This window comes from Scyliorhinus torazame, chromosome 29, assembly GCF_047496885.1.
Source record: "Scyliorhinus torazame isolate Kashiwa2021f chromosome 29, sScyTor2.1, whole genome shotgun sequence".
Lineage (NCBI taxonomy): Eukaryota > Metazoa > Chordata > Chondrichthyes > Carcharhiniformes > Scyliorhinidae > Scyliorhinus > Scyliorhinus torazame.
The window spans coordinates 16,216,829-16,233,485 of record NC_092735.1 but is presented as its reverse complement, the minus strand read 5'-3'; the positions used below and the strand labels follow the sequence as shown (position 1 = coordinate 16,233,485).

Below are 16,657 nucleotides of genomic sequence, written 5' to 3'. Positions count from 1 at the left end.
ATTCGCTGCGTGCATATGATGTTCCACTCTGTGCTGCTGTAGAGAAGCCAATGGGGAACCAGACTTGTTTTCTGATGAAGGAGCCTTCAAGGCCATGGGATAATTTGACGTGGGATGTATTTCAGTCCTCTCTTCAAAGCCGCACACGTTCTGTCTTTATTTTAATCGGATACTTTAATATAATTGCTGACGGTTAAATAGCAAAAGGTACGGCAGTCAAGGAAACTAGAGGTAATTCGAGCATGGTATAAGAAGATGAGAAGCTGAGAAACATCTCAGCCTCCCGCTGGCTGTAGTTACAACGTGATAAGTTTATCTAACCGTTTCCATTATCATTATAGAGATGGGAATTTAGAATAGCAGAGGTAAGGTTTATAGCTAGGAAGCGAGTCGATCGATAGGCTAGCACGCTAGCATAGTTGTCAGCACAGTTGCTTCACGGGTCCCAGGTTCATTCCCGGCTTGGGTCACTGTCTGTGCGGAGTCTGTCCGTTCTCCCCCGTGTCTGCGTGGGTTTCCTCCGGGTGCTCCGGTTTCCTCCCACAGTCCAAAGATGTGCAGGTTAGGTGGATTGGCCGTGATAAATTGTCCTTAGTGTCCAAAATTGCCCTTAGTGTTGGGTGGGGTTACTGGGTAAAGGGGATAGGGTGGAGGTGTGGGCTTGGGTAGGGTGCTCTTTCCAAGAACCGGTGCAGACTCGATGGGCCGAATGGCCTCCTTCTGCACTGTAAATTCTATGATTCTATGAATGCACCGAGAGGCAGAGAGGGCAAGTGAACATAAGGCTTTATTAGTCGTGAACTTGCCTAGCCAGAGTCGGTGGTGCAGATGAGTACCACCCGCAGGTGGCCGGGTTATAGATGACCCCGGTGAGGGCGGAGCCAGAGGCGGAGCCCACCAGAGTTACAGAACAGTAGCTGGAAGCAGCTCGTATCACCACTTCCAGGTCATAGGTTACATTTGGTGAATACAATGGTTACAGTATTATGCATTGGGTGAATACATTCACCACACCAACGCCACTAATCTGCTGTAATTCTTTGCGGGGGGCAGCCTTTCAAGCCCTTTTGCCAGCACTTCCCCTGGAGTTACTGTTCCCCCACACCCCTATTGCCTGGTTCTGGCTTTGTTAAATTGATTGTCCATCGTTGTTTCTCTCTTCTCGCCTGCTGCATGTTTCCTGTCCGAGGTCTCCAGGAGTGTTTTGCGATTCTAGACAACTCCTGACTGGGATTATCTTTCTCTCTCTCTCTCTCCTTTCCTTCTAGGAGACATGGAGGAGCTGGAAGCCCTCTGGCTCACCGGCATCTGCCACAATGAGAAGAACGAGGTGATGAGCAGCCAGCTGGACGTTGACAACATGGCGGGCGTGTTCTACATGTTGGGAGCTGCAATGACCCTGAGCCTGCTCACCTTCATCTGCGAACACCTCTTCTACTGGCAGCTGAGGCATTGCTTCATGGGCGTCTGCACTGGAAAGCCGGGCGTCATGTTTTCAGTCAGCAGGGTAAGGCCATAACTCTCCGCCTCCTCCCGCTTGCATTTGCTCTCCTCACACCTTGCCTTTGGGGGGGGGGGGGGGGGGGGCTTGCGGGTAGAGGGCGCTGTCGTGGTCATGTCACTGGAACCAGCAACCCAGGCTAATAATCCCACCACGGCAGCCAGTCAGTGAGGCCCACAGTCCACGGAATATATCATAGAATCCCTGCAGAAGGGGGCCATTCGGCCCATCGAGTCTGCACCGATCCTCTCTGCCCCTGCACCAGTAACCCCGTTACCCGACCTGCACACGAAGAGGCAATTTAGCACAGCCAATCCCCCAAACCTGCACATCTTTGGGCTGCGGGAGGAAACCGGAGCACCCGGAGGAAACCCACGCAGCCACGGGGAGAAAGTGCAGACTCCGCTGAATGGAACCCGGGTCCATGGCGCTGTGAGGCAGCAGTGCTAACCACTGTGCCGCCGTGCTGCCCTATCTCACTGATTGGATAACTTGCTGCAGCTCATTGTCCCTGATTGGCTAATTCATCGCCACTGATTGTCCTTGATTGGATAACTCATTGTCATTCCCTGCCCTGATTGGATAACTCACTGCAGCTCACTGGTGGTGATTGGGCGATTCACCGCAGCCTGTTGATGCTGATTGGGTGATTAATCCACAAGTCTATGATGAGGATAGGGGTTCAGGTCCCCCCACAACCACGGGAAAGTAGGGGCAACTGAGATTCCCATAAGATTTTACCCGTTCTCATCTCTTAGTTTTCCCAGTGTTTAATTGTTTATCGTAGGACATCTCCAAGGTAGATTTCTAAACAATTGCATTGGCCCTCCTGTCGAGCAGATGGAAGTTCAGCCTGGGCTCCTGCGTCAGAAATCACCGAATGTGACTCCCTGTAGTGGCCCAATGTTTGCAATACCCAGCCTCAGTAAGAGCTCAGGGAGGTTTCCGCTTGGATTCCTGGTCTGTGCTGACTGAGCTGGTCTCAACAGGATAGCAACTGTCCTCAACCACCGAGACACAGTTGGCAGGCGGACTCTGATTGGTAGAAGAGTTGCCATGGAGAATGCACCAGTAACTGATAACTGACAATTAACTGCCAAGCTTTGTTTAAATTCAAACCGGACAGGTTGGCTCTGATTGGATAAGGCATTCTTCTGGGGAATGAACCAGGGAATGGCTGTCACCTCTTTGGTTTGGCTAAAAAAAGTGCAATGCCTGGACATGTACTTTCTGTCTGCACAGGACAGGGCCCAGTGTGTGAATATATGTAGCTTCTAGCACATGTAGGTGAGCCAGCTCCTTTTATTATTACACTGCAAGCCCTACTGACTATGATAAATTTGTTATCTGTATAATTTTTAGCGCAAACAGGATTGTTTCGCAAATATTGTCCAATCACAGAATCTAATGTTGGATTGAAGGTGACAGCCTCCACCAGTCAGATTTCGCTTGTCAACCAATCAGCACTCTCTTCTTGTGCAATCTAAATTGTTGTTCCTTTTACAATTTGGTATTCTTGTGAATTGTCCTGATGAGTGCAGCTTGAAAAGCTTTGACAGCCTGTGTCTTTTTTCAGCAATGTCCAAATTCCGTACTTGCAATAGATCAGTATGATCTCCAAACTTGGGTGCCCAAATCTCTACTCCTTCATCTGAGTCACTGATGCGTATAGTGAAAGTACGAGACCTCAGTGACCCCTGCAAAGTATCTTCTATTTATTCCTTCGCTCTGTCTCCTCTCAATCATTCACCTGCATTTCCGTCGCGTCTCATCGTGTCTTCAAGATGTCTGCCTTAGAGGACCTCTTGACGGATTGTGACTGTTGTCATGTGGACAGAAATGTTGTGCACAGTAGGATTCCAACACTACAGGAAGGCTGGGGTGAACTCCCCTGCTCTACTTTGACCATGTGATCCTTTGCAGTCACTTGAGAGGGACAGACTGGGCCCCAGGTTTAACGCCTCATTCAAAAGATGGGAGCCCCAATAGTGCAGCGCTCCTTCAATATTGCGCCAAAGTGCCCGAGTGGATTATGTGCTCGAATTGGAAAATAGAAGTAGTAGGAGGCCATTCGGCCCTTCGAGCCTGCTCCGCCATTCATTACAATCATGGTTGATCATTAAGATCAATATCCTGATCCCTTCTCCCCCCTCCCCCCATATTCCTGATCCCTTTAGCCCCAAGAGCTACGTCTAACCCCTTCTTGAAATTACCCAAATGTTTTCACCTCAACTACTTTCTGTGGCGCGAATTCCACAGATTCACCACTCTCTGGGTGAAGAGATTTCTCCCAACCTCAGTCCTAATTCTAGGGATGGACTGACTCAATGGTGAAAACTGACATAAGACCATAAGACCATAAGACATAGGAGCGGAAGTAAGGCCATTCGGCCCATCGAGTCCACTCCACCATTCAATCATGGCTGATTTCAACTCCATTTACCCGCTCTCTCTCCATAGCCCTTAATTCCTCGAGAAATCAAGAACTTATCAACTTCTGTCTTAAAGACACTCAATGTCCCGGCCTCCACCGCCCTCTGTGGCAATGAATTCCACAGACCCACCACTCTCTGGCTGAAGAAATTTCTCCTCATCTCTGTTCTAAAGTGACTCCCTTTTATTCTAAGGCTGTGCCCCCGGGTCCTAGACTCCCCTGCTAATGGAAACAACTTCCCTACGTCCACCCTATCTAAGCCATTCATTATCTTGTAAGTTTCTATTAGATCTCCCCTCAACCTCCTAAACTCCAATGAATATAATCCCAGGATCCTCAGACGTTCATCGTATGTTAGGCCTACCATTCCTGGGATCATCCGTGTGAATCTCCGCTGGACCCGCTCCAGTGCCAGTATGTCCTTCCTGAGGTGTGGGGCCCAAAATTGCTCACAGTATTCTAAATGGGGCCTAACTCATGCTTTATAAAGCTTCAGAAGTACATCCCTGCTTTTATATTCCAAGCCTCTTGAGATGAATGACAACATTGCATTTGCTTTCTTAATTACGGACTCAACCTGCAAGTTTACGTTTACAGAATCCTGGACTAGGACTCCCAAGTCCCTTTGCACTTCAGCATTATGAATTTTGTCACCGTTTAGAAAATAGTCCATGCCTCTATTCTTTTTTCCAAAGTGCAAGACCTCGCACTTGCCCACGTTGAATTTCATCAGCCATTTCTTGGACCACTCTCCTAAACTGTCTAAATCTTTCTGCAGCCTCCCCACCTCCTCCATACTACCTGCCCCTCCACCTATCTTTGTATCATCGGCAAACTTAGCCAGAATGCCCCCAGTCCTGTCATCTAGATCGTTAATATATAAAGAGAACAGCTGTGGCCCCAACACTGAACCCTCCGACCACTCGTCACCGGTTGCTATTCCGAAAAATAACCTTTTATCCCAACTCTCTGCCTTCTGCCTGACAGCCAATCATCAATCCATGTTAGTACCTTGCCGCGAATACCATGGGCCCTTATTTTACTCAGCAGTCTCCCGTGAGGCACCTTATCAAAGGCCTTTTGGAAGTCAAGATAGATAACATCCATTGGCTCTCCTTGGCCTAACCTATTTGTTATCTCTTCAAAGAACTCTAACATGTTTGTCAGGCATGACCTCCCCTTACTAAATCCATGCTGACTTGTCCGAATCCGACCCTGCACTTCCAAGAATTTAGAAATCTCATCCTTAACAATGGATTCTAGAATCTTGCCAACAACCGAGGTTAGGCTAATTGGCCTATAATTTTCCATCTTTTTCCTTGTTCCCTTCTTGAACAGGGGGGTTACAACAGCGATTTTCCAATCCTCTGGGACTTTCCCTGACTCCAGTGACTTTTGAAAGATCATAACTAACGCCTCCACTATTTCTTCAGCTATCTCCTTTAGAACTCTAGGCTGTAGCCCATCTGGGCCCGGAGATTTATCAATTTTTAGACCTCTTAGTTTCTCTAGCACTTTCTCCTTTGTGATGGCTACCATTTTCAACTCTTCCCCCTGACTCTCCGGAATTGTTGGGATATTAGTCATGTCTTCTACTGTGAAGACTGACGCAAAGTACTTATTTAGTTCCTCAGCTATTTCCTTGTCTCCCATCACAAAATTACCAGCGTCATTTTGGAGCGGCCCAATGTCAACTTTTGCCTCCCGTTTGTTTTTAATGTATTTAAAGAAACTTTTACTATCATTCCTAATGTTACTGGCTAGCCTACCTTCATATTTGATCCTCTCGTTCCTTATTTCTCTCTTTGTTATCCTTTGTTTGTTTTTGTAGCCTTCCCAATCTTCTGACTTCCCACTACTCTTTGCCACATTATAGGCTTTCTCTTTTGCTTTGATGCATTCCCTAACTTCCTTTGTCAGCCATGGCTGCCTAATCCCCCCTCTGATAACCTTTCTTTTCTTTGGGATGAACCTCTGTACTGTGTCCTCAATTACTCCCAGAAACTCCTGCCATTGCTGTTCTGCTGTCTTTCCCACTAGGCTCTGCTCCCAGTAGATTTTCGTCAGTTCCTCCCTCATGCCCCTGTAGTTACCTTTATTTAACTGTAACACTTTTACATCTGATTCTACCTTCTTTCTTTCAAATTGGAGATTGAATTCTACCATATTATGATCACTGCCTCCTAAGTGTTCCCTTACTTTAAGATCTTTAATCAAGTCTGGCTCATTACATAACACTAAGTCCAGAATGGCCTGTTCCCTCGTGGGCTCCACCACAAGCTGTTCCAAAAAGCCCTCCTGAAAACCTTCAATGAATTCCCTTTCCTTGGGTCCACTGGCAGCATTATTTACCCAGTCCACCTGCATATTGAAGTCCCCCATGATCACTGTGACCTTGCCTTTCTGACATGCACTTTCTATTTCGTGGTGCATTTTGTGCCCCCGGTCCTGACCACTGTTAGGAGGCCTGTACATAACTCCCATTATGGTTTTTTTGCCTTTGTGGTTCCTCAACTCTACCCACACAGACTCCACATCATCTGACCCTATGTCATTTAGTGCTATTGATTTAATTTCATTCCTAATTAACAAGGCAACCCCGCCCCCTCTGCCCACCTCTCTGTCTTTTCGATAGGTTGTGAATCCCTGGATGTTTAAATGCCAGTCCTGAACCCCCTGCAACCATGTCTCTGTGATGCCTACCACATCATACCTGCCTGTCACAATCTGGGCCACAAGCTCATCTACCTTGTTCCGTACACTGCGCGCATTTAAATATAGCACCTTTAATTCTCTCTTGACCGTCCCTTTTTGTTTTCTTAGTGTGGTGGACCTTGGTTTACTGAGCCTTTCCATACACTGTGTCATATTTTGTGGGATGGGGACTATCGTAACCTCTCCTGAGTTTTGTCTTTTCGTGCTTTTTTGTATTCCTAAGCAGCTACGCTTCCCACTGATTACTTCACCTCTTGGTTCCCTGACTTTCCCTTCCCCCCCAATCTTTAGTTTAAAGTCCTATTGACCACCCTATTTACTCTTTTCGCCAGAACACTGGTCCCAGCTCGGTTCAGGTGGAGACCATCCCAACGGTATAGGTCCCCCCTGTCCCTAAACTGATGCCAGTGTCCCATGAAAAGGAACCCCTCTTTCCCACACCACTCTTTCAGCCACGTGTTAAGTTCCCTTATTCTTGCCTCCCTATGCCAATTTGCACGTGGCTCGGGCAGTAATCCGGAGATTATGACCCTTGAGGACCTGTTTTTTAATTTGAATCCTAGCTCTTTATAATCTCTAAACAGGTCCTCTTTCCTAGACTTGTCTATGTTGTTGGTACCGACATGGACCACAACAACTGGATCCTCACCCTCCTTCTCCAGTATCCTTTCAAGCCGGTCAGAGATGTCCCGCACCCTAGCACCGGGCAGGCAACATACCATGCGAGACACTTTATCCTGCTCACAAAGGATACTATCTATCCCCCTGATAATAGAATCCCCTACAACTACAACTTGCCTATTTACTCCCTCCCCTTGAATGGCCTGCTGAACCATGGTGCCTTGATCAGCTGACTCATCCTTCCTGCAGCCCTGTTCGCCATCCACACAGGGAGCAGGTGCCTCATACCTGTTGGACAGAGTCAAGGGCTGAGGCTCCTGAGTTCCTGACTGCTGGTTCCCTTTACCTGCCTGACTTGCAGTCACACCCTGCTGTCCCTGGTCACTGGCAGGATTTAAACTACTTACTCTGACAGGTGTGACTGCCTCCTGAAACACAGTGTCCAGGTAAGTCTCCCCCTCCCGGATGTGCCTCAGTGTTTGAAGCTCAGACTCCAGCTCATCAACACTGAGCCGGAGCTCTTCGAGCAGCCAACACTTACTGCAGATGTGGTCGCTGCAGCTCGCAATGGGATCTGCCAGCGCCCACATCAAGCAGCTCAAGCACATCACCTGACCAGCCATCACTAATTAATTAATTAGTTTAATTTAAGTGTTTTTTTTTTTAATTTGGGGCAGATTTGATATCAACCAATCAGATCACAGCTTCCCTCTGACGTCACTTTTGGGGGGAAAAACTGGAAAACAGGAAGTTACCGTTAGGTTTTTATACTCACAGAGACTGCTCCTCCTCCTCCAAACGGCTCCCGAAATTAGGCCCGTAGAAAGAGAGAGAACAAAACAGTCGGGAAAAAGCACCTTCTCCCACTCTTCACCGAATTACCTCACTGCACCAAATTACCAAATTCCCACTCTGTCTGTGTCTCACTCACTCAGGCTGTGTCTCCTTGACCAGCACAATGCTTACTAATGTGCGCTTTCTGTCTGTCTTTTATACAGACTTTAGGATGACTCACACTAAAACTTCAAAGAGAAGAATACAATGTGTACCTTTGTGCCCCTTAACAGGCCTCAGGTGACTGCCAGATAACTGCCTCTCAGCAATTAGGGTGGGGGCAGCTTCAGCCAATCAGACACTAATCTACACTGCACTTTTAACTGAAAAACAGCAAAATTAGATTAACCACTTACCTTTCCTGGTTAGCTCACTGCACCAAATTACCAAATTCTCACTTGGTCTGTATCTCTCTCACTCAGGCTGTGTCTCCTTGACCTGCGCAATGCTTACATGGCGGGATTTGCTTTGTGTCCAGTGCAGTGAACTTGATGCACTGCGACATTCGAGGCCCACCACCGGAGCTCAGCTTTGCTGATATGGAGCAAGTAACATTTCCATATGTTTCAGGGGCAGTGCGGTGGCGCAGTGGTTAGAACTGCTGCCTCAGGGCGCCGAGGACCCGGGGTCGATTCCAGCTCTGGGTCACTGTCCGTGTGGAGTTTGCACATTCTCCCCGTGTTTGCATGGGTTTCGCCCCCACAACCCAAAGATGTGTAGGCTAGGTGGATTGGCCGCGCTAAATTGCCCCTTAGTTGGAAAGAATTAATTGGGTACTCTAAGTATAGGAGAAAAATAAGAAAAAAAAATTCCATGAGTGTGGTGATATGCATCATTGTAAATACACAAGGGGTTAATGTAAATACACGTAGACTAGATAGACACTAGAGGGATCACCAGAGACATGACACACAGACATTCAACCAATAGGTCAGTAAGATAGGACACGCCCAATGGGCAGTCACGATACACACAGAGGTGACACTACCACAGGAGGGCATTACACCAACCCATATAAAAGGACACAGTACACATAATCTTCCTCTTTCCAGTGGAGATACTTAGTGAGTACATAGGATTGATTGAAACACATCACACCCACCACGTGGATTGTAGCAGACTGGTTCGTCAGTCTGAGTAGCTATAGCAGGATTAACAGGAGAGTTGAATCCAAGTAGGAGAATCATTAACAGTAATAAATGTGTTGAAGCTATCTCCAAGTCTGAACCTTCCTTTGTCGGAGTGCACATCAAGGAAGCAGCTTGTGCTACGTCAAGAGCATAACAAAACGAGCATCACGCCAAGCTCTGTAGCTGGTCACAAACCTCAAGTCTGCAAAAGGACGCATGAGTGACATCATAGGTATAATGGCGCACCACTTCATTCTGACAATGCGCAATGCCTCAGATGAGGACACCAAAAGCCATCCAGCTATCCACTGTCTCCAGTAAAATTAGAACGGGTGCGAGGCAAGTTTTAAAATTCTCCCAGCGTCTCCACTTTGCCTGAGCATTGGGGGCGATGTGGCTTCAGCAGGAAAACTCCACACTGGTTCCTGGCCCAGATCTGTAGCCGGTAGCAGTTTGAGAGGAAGGAGGGGACTGTTTTATTCTGTAAAAGGGGAGGTCAGAGACGGATCTCATAGACACCTTTAAAATTATGAGCTGGTTTGATCATTTTGTGAGGGCCACGAAGAATCCAGCACGGATTTGTAGAGTGAAACAGAAAGTAACTTTATTTACAACAATATGTACACGGTACCAGCAGTTCACTACAGGTACCTTCTCTAGCCGGTACCATGCTTGCCAGCTCTATTTCTACAACTGCACTGCTAATGATTGCCCCCCCCCCCCCTCCCCACCTCTCCCGCTCATTGGGGGAGCTCATCTTCCTCAAGGAACATGGGGTAACCAATTGTCCCTAACTAATAGGATCTCGGCAGGTTATAACAGATAGGGAAAGCTTTTGATTCATGGGGGGAGGGATCTGAAACTCCTCCATCTTCAGGTTCCGTGTGTGGTGATATGCATCACTGTATATACACAAGGGGTTAATGTAAATACACTACAACTAAGTAAACACTAGAGGGAGCACCGGAGATGTCATGACATACAGCTAATGAACACATAGAATAGGACACGACCAATGGGCAGTCAAGACACCCAGAGGTGACACTACCACAAGGGGGCAACCCATATATAAGGACAGGGCACACATGCTCTGTCTCTTTCCACAGGCGACACTTAGAGAGAAGGACAGGGGCAGATCAGAAGCATCACACCCACCACGTGGCTTAGAGCAGACTGGTTAGTTAGACTGAGTTACTGTAGCAAGATTAGCAGGAGAGTCGAGCTCATAGAGAACTGTGCTGATGGTTCAATAAATCACATTGAACTAACTTCAAAGTCTGGAGTATCATTTGGTCAAAGCTGCATCGAGTTGCAGCCTGTGTTATCCCAGAGAACATAACACATCACCATGCTCTGAGATAACATTGGAAACCATGGATTTCCATTGGATCAGATCATGATTTTGTTTGGGAAAGAGCCGCTGTGGGAGTGGGTTGTTTCAGCCTTCTGACCAAGAAGTATTCCCACTCTTACCACCTGCATATTGAAAGGACATAAAGGCTGACCATCGAACTGTTTGGTCACGTTAAGGACACACCCTCCCGTGATCTCTGGCTCAGTGGTAGGGGTGCTCGCCACAGGACCTAATCCTAAGCTAGGGGCCATATCGGTCAGAGAGCTTGCAAGTTCAGCAAAGGCAAATGGAATTTTGGCCTTTATTTCAAATGGAATTGAGGATAAATTTAGGGATGTCTTGCTAAAACCGTACAAGGCACTAGTTAGACTGCAACTGGAATACTGTGAACAGTCTTAAGGGAAGACATCCCAGCATTGGAGGCAGTCCAGAGAAGGTTCACTAGGCTGATCCTGGGTATGGAGGGATTTTCTTATGAGGAGGGGTCGAGTGGGTTGGGCCTGTACTTATTGGAGTTTATAAGAGTGAGAGGCGACCTTATTGAGACATGTCGGATTCTCAGGGGGTTTGACAGGGTCGATGCTGAGAGGTTGTTTCCCCTTGTGGGAGAGTCTAGGATCAGAGGGCACAATCTCAGAGTAAGAGATCGCCCATTTCAGACAGAGATGAGGAGGAATTTCTTGTCTCAGAGGGGAGTGGATCTGTAGAATTCTTTACCGCAGAGAGCTGTAGAGCCTGGATTGTTGAGTATGTTCTGGACAGATTTTTAATGTGAGGAATCGAGGATATAAGATGGATAAGGGGGAAAAGTGGGGTTGAGGTTATCATATCAGATCAGTCATGATCTCATTGTATGGCGCAGCAGACTCGATGGGCCGAATGGATAATTCCTGTTCCTACATGTTATGGTCTTATGGTCAAAATTCAATTGCAAATCAGGAGAATTTTTTTTATCCCGAGAGTGGTTCGAATCTCCGACTTGGTTTAGTTGAGGGCAATGGAATCAATGCTTTTAAGTGGAAGAGAGATCAGCACATGAGGGAGAAAGGGAGCGAAGGATAGTGGTAGAATAATGTAAGTGTGGGAGGGAGGAGTCTTGTAAGGAGCCCTGATAGACCAGTGAATTGACTATTTCTGTACTGCCTACTCAATGTAATTCTACATAATTGGACCGACACTATAAGTGAGCTAACGGCCATTTCAATAACATTTTAGTTTAACCTCTTTGAGTGTTAGTGTTCTGCACACCCCCTGAGCTACTCCTTATTTTTTTTTGTGCTTTGTTTCAGGGTATATATAGCTGCATTCATGGTGTCCCCATCGAGGATAACAAGTCTTGCATGGAATCCCCCACCGCCACTGTGAACGACACCCATTCCAACATCATGCGGCTGCTGAGGACGGCGAAGAGCATGGCTAACCTCACCGGGGTCAACGGCACGCACTTCGGCTCTCCCCAGAGCGCCCTTGACTTCATCGGCCGCGACCCATCCGTCTTCGACGTCCCTGAGCACCGCCGGAGCTTCACTCACTCCGACTGCAAGTCCTACCAGCCCGATGACAACCTCTTCAGCGACTACATCAGCGAGGTGGAGAGGACATTTGGCAACCTCCACGCCAAGGACACCAACAGCATCTACCAGGACCATTACCATCATCACCGCCCGCACAGTATCGCCAGCACCAGCTCCTTGGACATCCCGTACGAGTGCGACAATGCGATGTTTGGGACTCAAGGCAGGCCATTGTCGAGGAAGCCCTTTGAAATTGGTTTGCCCCTGAAACATGCACAAGGCCACCTTAGCGATAGCTACGAGAACCACAAGTACCTGTTCAAAAATGACCGCTACGCCCACGATGACCTGATTCGATCTGACGTGTCGGACATATCAACCCACACGGTTACCTATGGCAACATAGGCAACACCAAGCGCCGTAAGCAGTATAAAGACAGCCTGAAGAAGAGGCCGGCCTCAGCCAAGTCCCGGAAGGAATTTGATGAAATTGAGCTCGCCTACCGACGGAAGGCCCACACCTCGGACAGGAAGGCACGTTTCTTCAACAAGGACAAGCTCCGGGATTTCTACCACGACCAGTTTCGCTGCAAGGACAACGTGTCCCACTGGGAGCACGTGGACCTGACAGACCTCTACAAGAGCCACAACGATGACTTTACGAAGCACGACCCGTCCGGCTCTCGCCTGAACAGGCCGCACCACGTCCACGTCGGCGAGTTCGGGGCGGGCGAGCGCAAGAGCAACCTGCACGCCTCCACCGTGGGCCTGTGGGACAAGAACGTGGGCATGCCCGAGTGGAGCGAGCACCAGCCCGAGAACTACTGCCACAACTGCCCCTCCAAGCTCCACAACTATGGGGGGCAGAACGCCAACAGGGCCGCCTGCCTTTGGTGCGAGACTTGCAAGAAAACAGCCACGTTGTACGACATCAGCGAGGACAACTCACTGCAAGACGTGGACCAGCCTCTCCCCCCTGGGGTCGGTGTCACCAAGTACCACCAGAGCCCGACCGACTCCACCAAACTGCAGAGGCGCAACCGGAACAAGTTGCGGCGGCAGCACTCCTACGACACGTTTGTCGAGATGCAGAAAGAAGATAACGTGGCGATCACCCCGCGGAGCGTGAGCCTCAAGGAGAAAGACCGCTTCCTGGAGGGAAGCCCCTACGCGCACATGTTTGAAGCACAGGCAGAACCAGTCTTCATCAGCAAGCCCCCCGCCCCGGAGCGGCACAACCTCAGCCGCTACACATTGAGCAAATCCCTCTACCCCGACCGGGTCACTCAGAACCCCTTCATCCCCACCTTCGGTGACGACCAGTGCTTGCTGCATGGCAGCAAGTCGCACTTCTTCAAGCATCCGGCCATCTCCAAAACGCGCTTCGATTTCCACCCTTCGGCCAAGACAGCCTCATCCGTGCTCAACGCCATGCCCGCCAGGTTTCAGAAGGAAATATGCACAGGAAGCCAGCCGACAGTGTGTGTGGCAAATAACAAGACTCCCAGGGCATTCAACGGGTCCAGCAATGGGCACGTATACGAGAAACTGTCCAGCATTGAGTCAGATGTCTGAGGATGGACTCGCTCCTGGTTTGGGTGTTGTTAAGGAGGTCCTGGTATGCACGACATACTGGCGTTCCAGATGGACCCACTGTTTTCTATTTTTTATGTTTTGGATCTTCATACACGCATCATGGCACATTGTTATTACGGGAGTGAATTGGATTCCGTGATGAACATTGAGTCCGGTCCATTACAACATGGCAAAATTCTCACTGCATGTCATTTGTATCAAGTTACATCAGGTGAAGCATCATTGTTAGGGGGTGATGATTAATATGGTGAATATTAATATTGGGCCAATACTGTACAGTTAAAACCTGTATTAACACACTCATCACTGAAGACTCCAAACAGCTTCATTCTGAATGCCTCTCCAGGGTTCTGGGTAAACACCAGCTGCAATCACTGTTGCATGAGTGGACATGGGTTCTAGTAAAAGTGATCTCAGATTGGTGGTGTGAGTGTGAATGTACATTTGTGTGTAAATGTGTGTGTACATTCAGGGATATCCTTGGAGTGACTGTACAAGCACAGTGTGTTATGACATTGTCAGCTCGTCACAATAGTGATAGGCTATGACTTCATATTGACAGTGACATCACAGTGATAGTGACATCACAGCAACAGTGACATCCCAGTAACATCACATTGGCAGTGATATCATAGTGACATCACAGTGACAGCGACGTCACAGTGGCAGTGATGCCACAGTAACAGTCATATCACTGTGATAGTGATGTCACATCATCAATGATGTCACAGTGATGTCACAGTGGCAGTGATGTCAGTGACAGCGATGTCACAGTGACAGTGATGTCACAGCAACAGTGTTTACACAGTGATGTCGCAGTGGCAGTGATGTCACAGTGACAGCGATGTCACAGTGACAGTGATGTCACAGTGACAGTGATGTCACAGCAACAGTGATATCACAGTGATGTTGCAGTGGCAGTGATGTCACAGTGACAGTGATGTCTCAGTGACTGATGTCACAATGACAGTGATGTCATAGTGAAAGTGGCATCGCTGTCACAGCAGCAGTGATGTTACAGTGACAATGTTACAGTGACAGTGATGTTGCAGTGACAGTGATGTCACATCAGCAGTGATGTCACAGCAGCAGTGATGTCACAGTGACAGTGATGTCACACTGATAGTAATGTCACACTGATAGTGATGTCACAGTGACAGTGATGTCACAGTGATAGTGATGGCACAGTGGCAGTGATGTTACAGTGGCAGTGATGTCACAGCGATAGAGCCATAACCGTGACAGTGATGTCACAGCGATGTCACCGTGACAGTGATGCCACAGCAGCAGTGATGTCACAGCAATGTCACAGTGACAGTGGCATCGTGATTCAAAAAGCCAGAGATCTTTAAGTCCTTAAAGATTGTCAAAGATGGTCGTTAAAGGTGTATGGCTATTGAATGAAAACCGTAACTATGACCACTGTGATAGACAGGCCTATGGATAAGAAGAAATCCTCAATCCAGCTGCAGCTTCTATTTAGCAACATGGGGGAAACAATTTTATTCCAGTGAGGTGAATAATAATATTACTGCTCAACAAAGAATGCCAGGCAGGAAGGGGATGCAATGACGCCTAATTAAATGATCACTTGCTACATACTCACAGGTCTTTCAGCGAAAGAGTACTGCTAGCTGTCAGCTAGCATGACAATGATCTCTTTTCATCCCATGGGTGTAGACGATAGCATCACTGCACCAGTGCCTCGTGAGGTGAAATTTCATTGCAGTTGGAATGAAACGGGATTTTTGCACTACAATCTAGTAATATTTGATACTTCTGATCAGGAATTAGCAGAGTGTTGCTGTGCGGTGGAGTTATGGCGATGTCCATTGCCAGATGGGAAAGACCACTTTGTGACTCTTCCCCGCCTGGGAGTGGACATTCAATAACACGCCATCGCAGCATTTCATCTCTCCCCTCAGTTAAAAGGCGTCCCATCACTCCCAACTATAGCAGATGTCCAAGCGTAACGAATGATGTTAAAACATTGAATGAATTATGCTAATAGAAGGTGAACCTTGACCTGACTGACCAGTAACTCCCTAAGCACACTGCAATGTATTAAGGATCTAAGAAGCTGGTTAGATGGGAGCCTGCTGGGAAGGGTTAATGGTTAAGGACTGCTAAAGTTGTCGTGGATGGGGAGCCTTTGACTACGCTGTGATCGTCCTTTACCAGCTGTACATTGACACCATTTAACTCCTGTCATCTTGTATTTTTTACATGGATGATTTGCCCACACTGTGATGAATTTTAAAGAATCCCAGAATACGAGCACAGTACTGACAGCGAAGAAGTCAAATGTGGTCCTGAGCTGAAGTAATTTAATACTCTGAAGAGTTCAATGCACATTTTTACTCTAAAAGGTGTCAACAAGATGTTATTTGTTATTGTGATAGTGCTGTGAGCAATCTCTTCATTGGTCAGAGTTTGTAGAGGGTCCTTCATCACCCCCCCCCCCCCCCCACTGGCTAATGGGCATCTGAACCACCCAGGCCACTTACGTTTAGCCAAAGGTACAGCTTATCCTCGCAAATACTGTAGCCGTACTCCGATTCTGTGATATATTGGCAGAGGTTAGCCTCCGGCCAGACCGAGGAGGCTGCTGGTTCGATCTCCAGTTTGCGCTGGCTTTGGGGATCTTGTAGCCGGAGCTGCCTTATGGGGTTGGGAGTATGGAGGAAGGGAAGGGGGAGGGGAACGAGGGAGGGGGGTGGTGGGATGTGGGACCGGGGGGGGGGGGGTGGGGGGGGAGGGGGGGGGGATGGCTAAATTTACTGGCATAAGACACGATGGGTCGAATGGCCTCTATTTCTGCTTCCCAGCCATGGCGCTGGGGTGAGTGGATAGTGTTGGAGGGGGAGGGGGTGGGGGTGGTGGATGGGGTTGGGGGTTGGGGAGAGGGTGGGTGGATGGTGTTGGGGGTGGGTGGATGGTGTTGGGTGTAGGGGTGGT

At 48.2% G+C, this 16,657-nt stretch overlaps 1 protein-coding gene across 1 annotated transcript; it reads left to right on the top strand.

Annotated features, from left to right (window-relative positions):
- Positions 1-1,273: 1,273 nt before the first annotated feature.
- On the top strand, positions 1,274-16,162 carry LOC140403893 (glutamate receptor ionotropic, NMDA 2B-like). Its single transcript, XM_072492115.1, has 2 exons — positions 1,274-1,507; positions 11,879-16,162. Exons 1-2 carry the CDS (start codon positions 1,274-1,276, stop codon positions 13,676-13,678), a joined length of 2,034 nt encoding a protein of 677 aa, XP_072348216.1. The 3' UTR covers positions 13,679-16,162.
- The last annotated feature ends 495 nt before the right edge of the window (positions 16,163-16,657 follow it).

What these genes read in the sequence shown, in the direction of transcription:
- LOC140403893 (XM_072492115.1), top strand. Translation starts at nt 1,274, where the DNA reads ATGGAGGAGCTGGAAGCCCTCTGGCTCACCGGCATCTGCCACAATGAG. An exon ending in TCATGTTTTCAGTCAGCAGG is followed by an intron (nt 1,508 to 11,878) that starts GTAAGGCCATAA and finishes GCTTTGTTTCAG; the next exon opens with GGTATATATAGCTGCATTCA.